General features: G+C 40.8%; 1 protein-coding gene across 1 annotated transcript in view; it reads right to left on the reverse strand.

The window, feature by feature from the left end:
- LOC144606723 (grainyhead-like protein 3 homolog) overlaps nucleotides 1-12,019 on the reverse strand; it is a 47,225-nt gene that overhangs the window by 21,706 nt on the left and 13,500 nt on the right. Inside the window, exons 7-8 of the mRNA XM_078423041.1 lie at nucleotides 11,399-11,493; nucleotides 135-293 (exon numbers count right to left, since the gene is read on the reverse strand). Of these exons, the coding sequence (XP_078279167.1) occupies nucleotides 135-293; nucleotides 11,399-11,493 (254 nt within the window). The remainder of the gene's footprint in view (nucleotides 1-134; nucleotides 294-11,398; nucleotides 11,494-12,019) is intronic.

A 12,019-nucleotide genomic window follows, 5' to 3' on the forward strand; every position in this document is an offset into this window, starting at 1 on the left:
TATTTACTTTTTTTGTACTTTGAATATATTTTTTCAATCTTTAACGTTATTTGGTGCATGCCAATATTCCCCAGGTGTCAAAAACACCAGGTTTTAATACTTTGCAATAACACTGCACTCAGGTGAAACAGTACCTTGTCCACAAATATTTTAATCTGGCAGACAGCCCGATGAATAGGTTTGTCCGATTTGGTTGCACAGTCAAAGGTGTCTATCTGGAGGTTCAAGGGAAGACCTTTGACTCCCTTCTGCGAGGAGAAGTCTGTACTCAGGCAGTTAATTCCAATGTGAACCTAATGGAAAGAAAACAAAATGAAATCTTTGTACACAGTTCAATGCTTCTTTTTACAATGCGTCCCATTTGAGTGAGACGGTAGCCTGTGGGAGGATCAGGAGTCAGAATGTTCCCAGGCAAGGGAGCACGTACTTAGTTTTGTCCTTCATTGGAAAAAAATCCTTCTCATAAATAGATCCTTAGCACTCAGTGTTAGAGTGTAGAGTGGAACGTATTTTAGTTTTGGTCTCTGATACATTTTAGATCACCTTGAGTAGAACTGTCAACAATGGTGTACTTTCAAAGTACAGCTGTGTGTTGATTTTAGACTTTTGTGTTTTGTTTTACATAGAGATCTCTTCATTTCATTTGTTTTCTTTTTCTCTTTAACGTCCCCAGCTCATGCTGCAAATTGATTTGTGGCAAGAATACAGAAAAATAATAACTACTTCTTTAGTTAAATCCAACTGAAGCTCTTTCATTATGTACAGAGTGTGCCGTATCTATTGAGAAACAAAAGGCTGCAGATGCTGGGATCTGGAGCAAAATAAAATAAAGGGCTGAAAGAACACAATGGGTGAAGCAGCATCTGTGGATTTAAAAAGGGATGTATCGATGATTTAAGTTGAGACCTTTCATTATGATGAAGGGTGTGGGGAGGAAGGAGAAAGATGGCCAGTGTATAGAAGGGAAGGGTCGGATACGTACAGGTGCATGGTCAGTGGAACTCGATGGGTATGGGATAATGGGCAGATGGAGCCAGATGGGGATGGAAGCGGTTGAGCAATGGAAAAGGTGACAAAGGGAGAGAGAGAACCTGGGTGAACTGGTGCAAAAAGGCTCACAGGGAGTGTGAACTACCTGAAATTGGGAAATTTCAATGTTCGCACCGTTGGTGTGTAAGCTACCTAAGCGGAATATGAGGAGTTGCTCTTCGAGTTTGTATTTGGCCTCTCTGTAGAAGTCCAAGAACAGGCAGGCCGGTGGGGAAATGGGAAGGAAGTTAATAGCGAAGATAGGTTGAAATAACAACAGCGGAATGAGAGATATTATTGGAGACCAGTCAAATTTAACAAATACCATTCCTGTAGCACAAATGGATGAGGTTTCTGAATAATAACCTTGGCAAGAAATTCCCTCCAGAATGCATTCATAAGAACATAAGAAATAGGATCTAGGAAGATCACAGGCCTCAGGGGTAAAAACTTGAAAATGTTCCCAACCCTTTGAATGAAGAAATTTCTCCTCATCTCAGTCCTAACCAGCCAACCCCTTATTCTGTATGAGTGACTCCTCCCTGCACCCAGCCTGTCAAGGTTTGTGAGAATTTTGTAACCTTCAATGGGATCTTCTCTCACTCTTCTGAACTGTAGAGATCAAAAACCATTGGTCGCTCATGTGGGTCCCTTTGAACATCAACACTACTCAATCTCTCAGCATTTTCTGTTCGACCTTACATTTCTCCACATTAATTTCCATCTGTCATGTGCTTGCCCACTAAATCAATTATTCCATATCCAGCCCCCCCCCCCCCTCCATCCCCCAAAACTCTCCCAGTGTTTATAATTCCACCTACTTTAGTATCATCAGCAAACTCATTAATGCCACATTTGCACCAAGCACCAATCCCTTGAAATCCTTTCAAATGTGTCATGAGCCATAGCCTGCCAACCGAAGAAGGAACAATTTATCCCCACTCTTTGCTTACTGCCATGGGCGATTCAAAGCAACTGAAAAGCTGATGACTAAATCTAGGGCAAGGTATACACAGCTTTCCAATGCAAATCCTTGTTGAGCCATTGCCAGACATTGTAAATCATTCAATTATCACATGGGGAGAACACAATATGGGAGGTTTCCAGAGTGTAATTTGCACCTTTGGAACCGAATCACAGGTGGAAAACAAAAACCTGTGGAAAAGGATTGAAAAAAAATCAATTTATGATTGATTTTTAATGAATAATAAAAATACTACTATACTGTGTTGCAGTAAAGCCACAATGTAAATTAGTCCTCAGTAAATAATCGCTCAGCACTCCCGAAATGCCTTTAATTTCTCTAAATTGCAACAACAACATAAAAAAGAAAGGAAGAGTTTCATTAAAGATGAAATTCTTGCCCTGTAGCACAATTGTGATTAACATCTGGCTTCTCTTCAGGGTCTCAGGGATATGCTTTATGGTATCAGTGCAAACATTTGCAAACCACTCCGTTGTTAAAATCACAAATCAACATTTCAAGCCGACATCACAAATATAAAAACAGGGGTTTTCTTTCCACAAGTAAAGAAAGCCAAATAGAACATGGTTTACATATTTAGATCCCAATTTAATCCTGTTCCAAGGATGAGACTTTATTAGGTTTTTTCTTCGGTTTACTCGGGTTTCCTTTACCTTGGGACAGCTGCATAATGATTACAATCAGAGCCCGAAGGAGTTTCGTTCCAAGTACATCTATAGGTTGTGCTGTCAGAAGAGTTCTGAATCATCTGTCCCAGCTGGATTTTTTTTCAAATTTATTTCCTTGTTCTGTTTGACAGCAATGGATATGAATATTTCATGTGAGCACTAAAGATTGCCTGCATAGCAGGAAGAAATCTCGATTTTGTCAAGCAGCAGTTGAGGCTGTAATTCTTGATTGCTAACTCTGGGAAGGACAGAGGGAACGTAGAATACACTGGGGAATGAGACCAACTGGAACTAATGGGCACTGCACAGGTCTGCACACAGAGAACAACACTTCAGTTGGTGCTGAAGATATAGTGAAATAATTTTATAACAAACCATCCCCAACACTCAGCACTAAAAAGACACACACACATATACACACACACGTATACACACATACATGTATGAATGAATGCACGCACGGATATGCACACATGCACATGCAAACATGAATGGAAATGCACACACAAAAACACACAACCACACACACGCACACACAAACAAACATACACACATAAACACCCACAAATGCGTGCACACACATAAATATAAACAAGCGCACTCACAAACACACACACACACACACACACACACACACAAAATGGGGGCTTGGAGATAAAGGATTAAAGATAACAAAAACACATTAATACTGGGGGAAATCTACTCTTGATCACAAATGATAAACACGTGTGGGAGAGTCGTTTGCTGGCTGTATTCACCTTCCTCACTATTGGGTTCAGTAAAATCAAACTAACCAATTCTGTGGCATTCAGTACTACTCTCACATGGGTTTATAAGGATAATTTGCTCAGTTTTTATTTCTTTCTTTGTATGCCCATGTCTGTAATTAACTTGAATACTATTTGCAATTCTACGCCTCACAGCCTTTAAGGAGAAAGGTTCATAATGTTTAGGTGCAAGGTGTACATTATTGAAAAAAGCCCTCTGGAATGTTACATACCTAAAGTGTTTTTAATGGGACAATGTCTGCATCCCCACCTCTTAAAATAACATTCAACTAACTCTCCAGCAGTGGTTATGTTGCAGTAATGTGGTACGCGTATGATTTTAAATTAGCATTGGAACATATCTTGCAAATCTTTAGATAAGGTTATATAACAACCATTGAAGCAATGACCACATCGAGGTGGTCATTAGAATATTGTGTTAGGAATATTGAAATATTGAAAGTCTGATTTTGTGAAACATGTCACTCTTCATTGTGACTATTTATTCATTGACCGAATATAGACGTCTCTGGCAATGCCAGCATTTATAATCCATACCTAATTGTTCTTGCACCGAGAGGCCACATACAAATTAACTACACTGAAAGATCTGTAATGAAATGTGGGATTGACAGGCCAAGCGTAACTGACACTGGTGAACTCCATGAATGTTTATATAAATGTTGTCGTTTAGTGGCCACCGTAACTGACTGGCATTATTTTTTAACAATCTCAATAAATCCAATTAATAAATACAGAAAATGTTTTTTAAAGAAGTTTTATATAGCTTCATGGTACTTATTTGTTTAAAAAAAAGCATATTTAAACATACAAATAACATTTCAATCATTTAACTGCGCAAAAACAACAATTCTTTATGACCTGTGTGATCACCATCTGAATACTGATCAATCTCAATAAATTCAGACTAGGGGTCATTTACTGTATCAGCAGAATACTTCCAGGTGTGATATGAATTATATCTGTTACTCACTGAAAATTCAGTACCTATTTTGTGAACTTTGAGCTAATCCCCAGAGGGTATCTCTGGAGAGAGGTTAGGTCAATACTATGTTTTGTTTATAATCTATCATCATGTCAAAACTGGTCAATGAACTTTAAATTGTTGATTCCAATGAAGGTGAAAGACAGGTAATAATTATCAGGCTACAGGCACCCCAGCAGCGATGTTCCATCGCTGTTAGGTGTCTTGGCTAACAGTGTGAGTTTCCCAAGAGATAATACCATTTTAATTTTGTTCCTTTAAATAAATTGGATTCCTTACTGGATAATGGCCACTGACTTTCACAACGATACTTCCGCGATCAGATGAAGCCTGACTATTATCACAACTTTCCTATTCGTAGAGGTGATTTGCTTCCATTGGCAATAGCCTGAATATTCTTGAATTGCTGCACTCCAGTGAAAACTGCCCGCTCCCCAGATGATGCCACCATTCAAAAGAATGAGCTATCAAGGTCTTGTTCCTGCAGTTATGACGTTTGATTTTCTCATTCGAAATATGTGTAACACAGAGCCTTCTTGTTACGGATGGTCCTAGAATTATCTTGGAACGCTCAATCTTAAAATTAGTTGCGATTGCATGGGAACCCGTCCAAATTACTGCCCACAGTTATATTTGTAAAAACATAGGACATAAAATAATGCAGCACTGGAACAAGCCCTTCGGCCCACAATGTCTGTGCTGGACATGATGCCAAGTTAAACTAATCTTCAGGGCCTACACGTGAGAGGAATAGATCGGGTAGATGCACAGTATTTTGCCCAGAGTAGAGGAATCGAGGACATAGGTTCAAGGTGAAGGGGAAAAGATTTAATAGGAATCCGAGGGGTAACTTTTTCACACAAAGGGTGGTGGGTGTATGGAACAAGCTTCCAGAGAAGGTAGTTGAGGCTGGGACTATCCCATCGTTTAAGAAACAGTTGGACAGGTACATCGGTCCAAGTCAGGTTTGGAGGGATGTGGACCAAGCGCAGGCAAGTAGGACTAGTGTAGCTGGGACAGTGTTAGCCGGTGTGGGCGAGTGGGGACGAAGGGCCTGTTTACACACTGTATGACTCTATAACTCCAAAGCCTCCACATCCTTCCAGCTTGGCTGTAGATGTTCAACATTTCTGGTTGCACTGTCCTGCACTGTTCCTAATATCAGCCTTTTCAATAACTCCCTATTGGTAATCATCAGTTCAATAGATCCTTCATTGGGAAGTGCTTTAATCATTTGGCATTGCAACAACAACAGCGTAAGCACTAACATCTTCCTTGACGCTCCCTTTTAATTGGTTGGATAGCTATCAAGTTGTTGTCTGAACAATGAAAATTGAACAAAGCCTTTAATTTCAGCTGACTCAATTAAGTTGAAAATTTCCCTCTGTCAGAAGCCAACCATCAGTTCACAATTATGCTTGCATCATCAGCAATTTTGTAAACTGATTCAGCCTTTCAATTTGCATCATCCATTGAATTTGCTGCTCGAAACCAGAGAACCTGGTCAGCATTTGGGTTCCATGTACATTTTCGTCCATGTTACCTTTTTGAACCTTGATGTACAGCCATATATAATTTTAGTTTATGATATGATGACCAGTCTGAACTTTGGTCCTTATGTTTGCTGGCTATGAAATAAAGGAGTGCAACAGTTTTTGTTTGGCCTTAACTCGACATGTATTGTTTTGGTCAAGCAGCCGTTGAAGGAAACAAAACCCCAGCAATTCAGTCATGAAGACCATTTAATTTACGTGCTCTGGGACTGAATTGTGGAGCCACCTATCCATGTTCTCCAGAGACGCTGCCTGACCCACGTTGTTATTCCAGCATTGTGTATCCTTTTGTGTATTAACCAGCATTTTTTTGCTTCTACTCCTACACCACTGGGTCCGGTTTGCATTACAAAAGGTGCAGAAAGGGGATTCTTATTCAAATAAACATGTGTAGAAAGGAACTGCAGATGCTCATATAATACTGAAGATAGACTCAAAGACTACGGGTCAGGCAGCATCCATAGGGAGTGATGGCGACCCGAAACTTCACTGATCCTTTTTCCCCCGGGATGCTGCCTGACCCGCTGAGTTACTCCAGCACTTTGTGTCCATCTTCTGGAGATTTCTTACTTGGTGGCAACACCTAGGTTGCTCAATCCACTCTGAAATGTAACCACAAACACTGTGTCCAAAAGCCCTGACACTGTGTCCAAAAGCCCTGATGTAAAACACAATGTTTACAGATGTAGTGTCTTCATTGTGCTGTAATGCTAATTAACCTACTCTAATATATTCCACTTCTAAAATTAAACATTAATCATAAAGAAATGAGCTTATGATATATTTTTGTTCCTTTTGATCGCTGTTTGGTGGTTTTGAGAAAAATGTAAAAATTGAACGCTGACTGGGAGGCAAGGAACCCCTCAGATGCTGGAGGAGTTACAAGCATTCACAAACCACAGCCTACCACCTCCACATTCCAACAATAGAATAAGTGCGGTCCTCGGCATTTGCCTCCTGAGAAAATATTATGTGGTTACAAACATGAGTTTAAGATTGCTTAGCATTCAAAGCAGGCGAAGCAACAGTTGAAAAAGGACAAGATTGTTTGTGTCACAACCCAATTATTGGCTCCGCTCCTCCACTTTATAACTCGGCAAAATAATCTGGTGTATCCTTCACTGGGACCCAAATGTGCTGTAATCGTCTGCGAAACCCTGCTAAATAGTAACACTGCCCATTAATTTCTAGTCCAAGCAATGCTACTTGTTTTTTTCAATCCGAACCTCCTTACTAAAACCTCGGTAGTTTTCATGTTGGGCTAGGTATATATGAAATATCCAATAGTCTATCCCAGAATGAAGGAGTGCTTTTAGAGGGCAGGAGGAGAGATCGCTGACTAGAAATTCTCCAATTGCCTCAGTGGAATTCAAAGTCACACATCTGGATCAATATGCGTCAACCAAGGAAGACACAAACAATCTCCCAGATGTACTAGAGGACGGAGGATCTACGGAGACAGAGGAACTGAAAGAAACTTGCATTAGGCAAGAAATAATATTGAGTAGACTGATGGGATTGAAGGCTGATAAATTCCAAGGGCCTGATGGTCTGCATCCCAGGGTACTCAAGGAGGTGGCTCTAGAAATTGTGGACGCATTGGTGATCATTTTCCAATGTTCAATTGATTCAGGATCAGTTCCTGTGGATTGGAGGGTAGCTAATGTTATCCCACTTTGCAAGAAAGGAGCAAGAGAGAAAACAGGGAATTATAGACCAGTTAGCCTGACATCGGTCCAAGTCAGCTTGGATTTATGAAGGGGAAATCCTGCCTGACTAATCTTCTGGACTTTTTTGAGGATGTGACAAGTAAAATGGATGAAGGAGAGCCAGTGGATGTAGTGGATCTAGACTTTCAGAAAGCCTTTGATAAGGTCCCACATGGGAGATTGGTGAGCAAAATTAGAGCACATGGTATTGGGGGCAAGGTATTGACATGGATAGAGAATTGGTTGGCAGACAGGAAGCAAAGAGTAGGAATAAACGAGTCCTTTTCAGAATGGCAGGCAGTGGAGAGTGGAGTGCCGCAAGGCTCGGTGCTGGGGCCGCAACTATTTACAATATATATTAATGATTTGGATGATGGAATTAAAAGTAACACTAGCAAGTTTGCAGATGACACAAAGCTGGGTGGCAGTGTGAACTGCAAAGAGGATGTTAGGAGGTTGCACGGTGACTTGGACAGGTTAAGTGAGTGGGCAAATGCATGGCAGATGCAGTATAATGTAGGTAAATGTGAGGTTATCCACTTTGGCGTCAAAAACAAAGAGATACTATTATCTCAATGGTGTCAGATTAGGTAAAGGGGAAGTGCAACGGGACCTGGATGCCCTTGTACACCAGTCACTGAAAGTCAGCATGCAGGTGCAGCAGGCAGTGAAGAAAACTAATGGCATGTTGGCATTCATAACGAGAGGATTTAAGTATAGGAGCAAAGAGGTTCTTCTGCCGTTGTATAGGGCACTGGTGAGACCACATCGGGAGTATTGTGTGCAGTTTTGGTCTCCTAATTTGAGGAAGGACGTCCTTGCTATTGAGGCAGTGCAGCGTAGGTTCACAAGGTTAATCCCTGGGATGGCGGGACTGTCATATGAGGAAAGATTGGAAAGACTGGGCTTGTAACCACTGGAGTTTTGAAGGATGAGAGGGGATCTTATAGAGAAGTATACAATTATAAAAAGGAGTGGACAAGCTAGAGGCAGGAAAAATGTTCCCAATGTTGGGGGAGTCCAGAACCAGAACCCACAGTCTAAGAATAAAGGGGAGGTCATTTAAAACTGAGGTGAGAAGAAACTTTTTCACCCGGAGAGTTGTGAATTTGTGGAATTCTCTGCCACAGAAGGCAGTGGAGGCCATTTCACTGGATGAAGTTAATAGAGTTAGATAGAGCTCTAGGGGCTAGTGGAATCAAGGGATATGGGGAGAAGGCAGGCACAGGTTACTGATTGTGGATGATCACCCATGATCACAATGAATGGCGGTGCTGGCTCGAAGGGCCGAATGACCTCCTCCTGCCGCTATTTTCTATGTTTCTAATATTCCAGAACTCTGGATACTAGTTCACTAATGTAATCAATAGCCGGGAAAAGAATTGCTTTTGCTTTACAATAAAAAAAACAACAGAATGAAGGTCTAATAAAGGCTACCTTTAAGTGGCATACTAAATCCAGTAGGTTATAGATGGAGTGAAATGCTGCTGGGATTATTGTATAAGAGTAAGATCTATACACTGTAAATGGATTGATTGTAATCATGTATTGTCTTTCTGCTGACTGGTTGGCACACAACAAAAGCTTTTCACTGTACCTCGGTACACGTGACAATAAATAAACTGAACTGAACTGTTCCTGTGATAAGTAGGTTCCATAAACGTTCCATAGAGTTATGATAGAGATGAGTAGGTTCAGTAAGGAAAGAAAAATAGAAGCATTTCTACACATTCTCAACCACAGGAGGCAGATAGATGACCTTATACAACCTCTTCCCAAGGTACGCTCAACCAAACATGACAATACACAGCATGGTTTACTTCAGATGGCTTGAAGGAATTGTTTAGTACCCTAAACACAGGAGAAGGAATTTCTGGACCACATGTGCTCTCTTGAACACCTCCATAGGTCAGAGGTTCACAAACAGACACATTTCTGACTAAGTTACATCAATGCACCTCTGACACCACATCGACTGGATAATTTAAATGTCTCCCAGCCCTGTAACATTTCTCCTGTCCTCGTTGCAGCATAAGGCTAGCCATGAATGCCAGAACCCGTCTCATCCCCAGTATATTGCACTTGCAGTTCCCCAGGGCAGACTTCTACACCCAATGCTTCTCAGCAATTTCCTTCAGTAACCTCTTCATTTCCTGCGTGCGTATGTATTCACAACCCCTCCAGTTCTGCACGATGTTGGCAACATCCAAGCTCAGGCTAAATACCACAAGAATTTCATCTTAACCGCCTTCTGCATTAGGATGGCAAGATATCCAATGACTCGATTAGGTCAACTAGGAATAGGCAGTAAATGCTGATCTTATCAGCAATGGACGTACTCAAAGACTGAGTGCATGTTTGACCATTTATGAACTCAGAAAGATATGAACACATAATCTCTCCTGCCAATCTATCATTTACAAAACCAAAAAATGGAGGTTGCCATTTACATTTATTTTCATAACCTTTGGGATGCTTTGACACAAATTATTTTTTCATTTTCTGCTCTATTTATAAATAAAGATAATTGTAGGTATAAGAATCTTTTAGACCAATTTTTAAAAAAATGGTTGCATTTTTTTTGGTACAGTGTTGACTGGGTGTTTAAAAAATTATTATTTTAATAAAAGAAGTGATTTCTCTTATTTGGAAGAATTTATTCAGCTTTTATAACTGACATTCTGATCTGTTGCTGTTCTTGGAATGAAAATTTGAGCAAACATGTACGGCTATGAAAATATCAATCTGTTAGCTCCGATGGCAAAGAATAGGAAATGTGATTGGATTGTGATACTTGCAATTACAGATAACCCTCGTTATAAAGGAACATAGGGGGGGGAATGGTGTCCGTTATTCCCGATTGTCCACTATAACCGAGTAAGGGATTTGCTCCAACCACCTAGCGGCCACTCCATGAAACAGGTCTGAAGAAGGGTCTCGACCCGAAACATCACCCATTCCTTCTCTTCTGAGATGCTGCCTGAGCCGCTGAGTTACCCCAGCATTTTGTGTCTACCCGTGAAATAAGAAGTTGTTTTCAAATACAGTACAAAGTTCTTTTTAACAGCTAAAATTGATTTTTTGTTTAAGAATACTAAAGGCTATTTGTAAAATTGTTTAATAGAGTGTCACTGCACAGGATCGATCAAAGCAATTGCTCGTCAATTTCTATGATCTCGCACAGTGTAACTGGCAGCCTGTGTACTTAAAGATGCAGTGGTGTCTGCTTACTGTGGTGACACCGTCTGCTATAACCAAAATCTGTTATAAAGAGATCCATAATAATGAGAGTAGACTGTACACTGTTTGAACATAGAACATCGACAAGTGCAGCACAGGAACAGGAACAGGCCCTTCGGCCCACAATGTCTGCACCAAACATGGTGCCAAGCTTAGCTGCCTGCACATGATCTATGCCCCTCAATTCCCTGCATATCCATGTGCCCATCCAAAAGACTCTTACACATTACAACATTAATACATTACACAGATCTGTAGATGGGCTGAGTGTCTGATATATAGAGAAAGGCAGAAAGAATTAAGCTAAAAACAAGATGTTATTTCTTGTTGTTTCGTCATTTCTCTTTGATCACACATTTTTCCAAATCAACCTGTGCATTTCTTGAAGGTGTATCTGACACATTGCTCGCCAATTTTATCCCATACATTTCTCGGTTTTACCTTTGCTTCCTTGCTGGTATCCCAGATGAAGGAAAGAGCATTGAACGCCACCTCTTCAACACAGCTGATAGTGTTGTTGCTTTCCTTGTAATCTGCTGTTAAAACAAATGGACACAAATAAGGCACAACATGGACAATACAAACACCTTCAGCTAACATCACCATTCTCTGTTAGACACAAAATGCTGGAGTAACTCAGTGAGACAGGCAGCATCTCTGGAGAGAAGGAATGGGTGACGTTCGGGACAAGACCCTTCTTCAGACTCTTCTCTCGACCCGAAACCTCACTCATTCCTTCTCTCCAGAGATGCTGCTTGTCCTGCTGATTTACTCCAGTATTTTGGGTCTATCCGATTTAAACTCAGCATCTGTAGTTCTTTCCGACACATCATCATGCTCTTTCCCTGCGACGTTATTCGGGTGGATGGATGTTCTATACATTCGTGACGTCACTGCAGCCCTGACCCAGTTTTGCGAAAAATCATAGGATCATAGAAAGGGCTTGGCACAGGAGAAGGATATTCAACCCTTCGTGTCCATACTAGCTTTCTACCAGGGAAACTCACCAGTTCCAACCCTCGGTCTGCTCTCTGCTGTCTTGCAAATATTTCCTCACCAGAT

Source organism: Rhinoraja longicauda, chromosome 27 (assembly GCF_053455715.1).
Source record: "Rhinoraja longicauda isolate Sanriku21f chromosome 27, sRhiLon1.1, whole genome shotgun sequence".
NCBI lineage: Eukaryota > Metazoa > Chordata > Chondrichthyes > Rajiformes > Arhynchobatidae > Rhinoraja > Rhinoraja longicauda.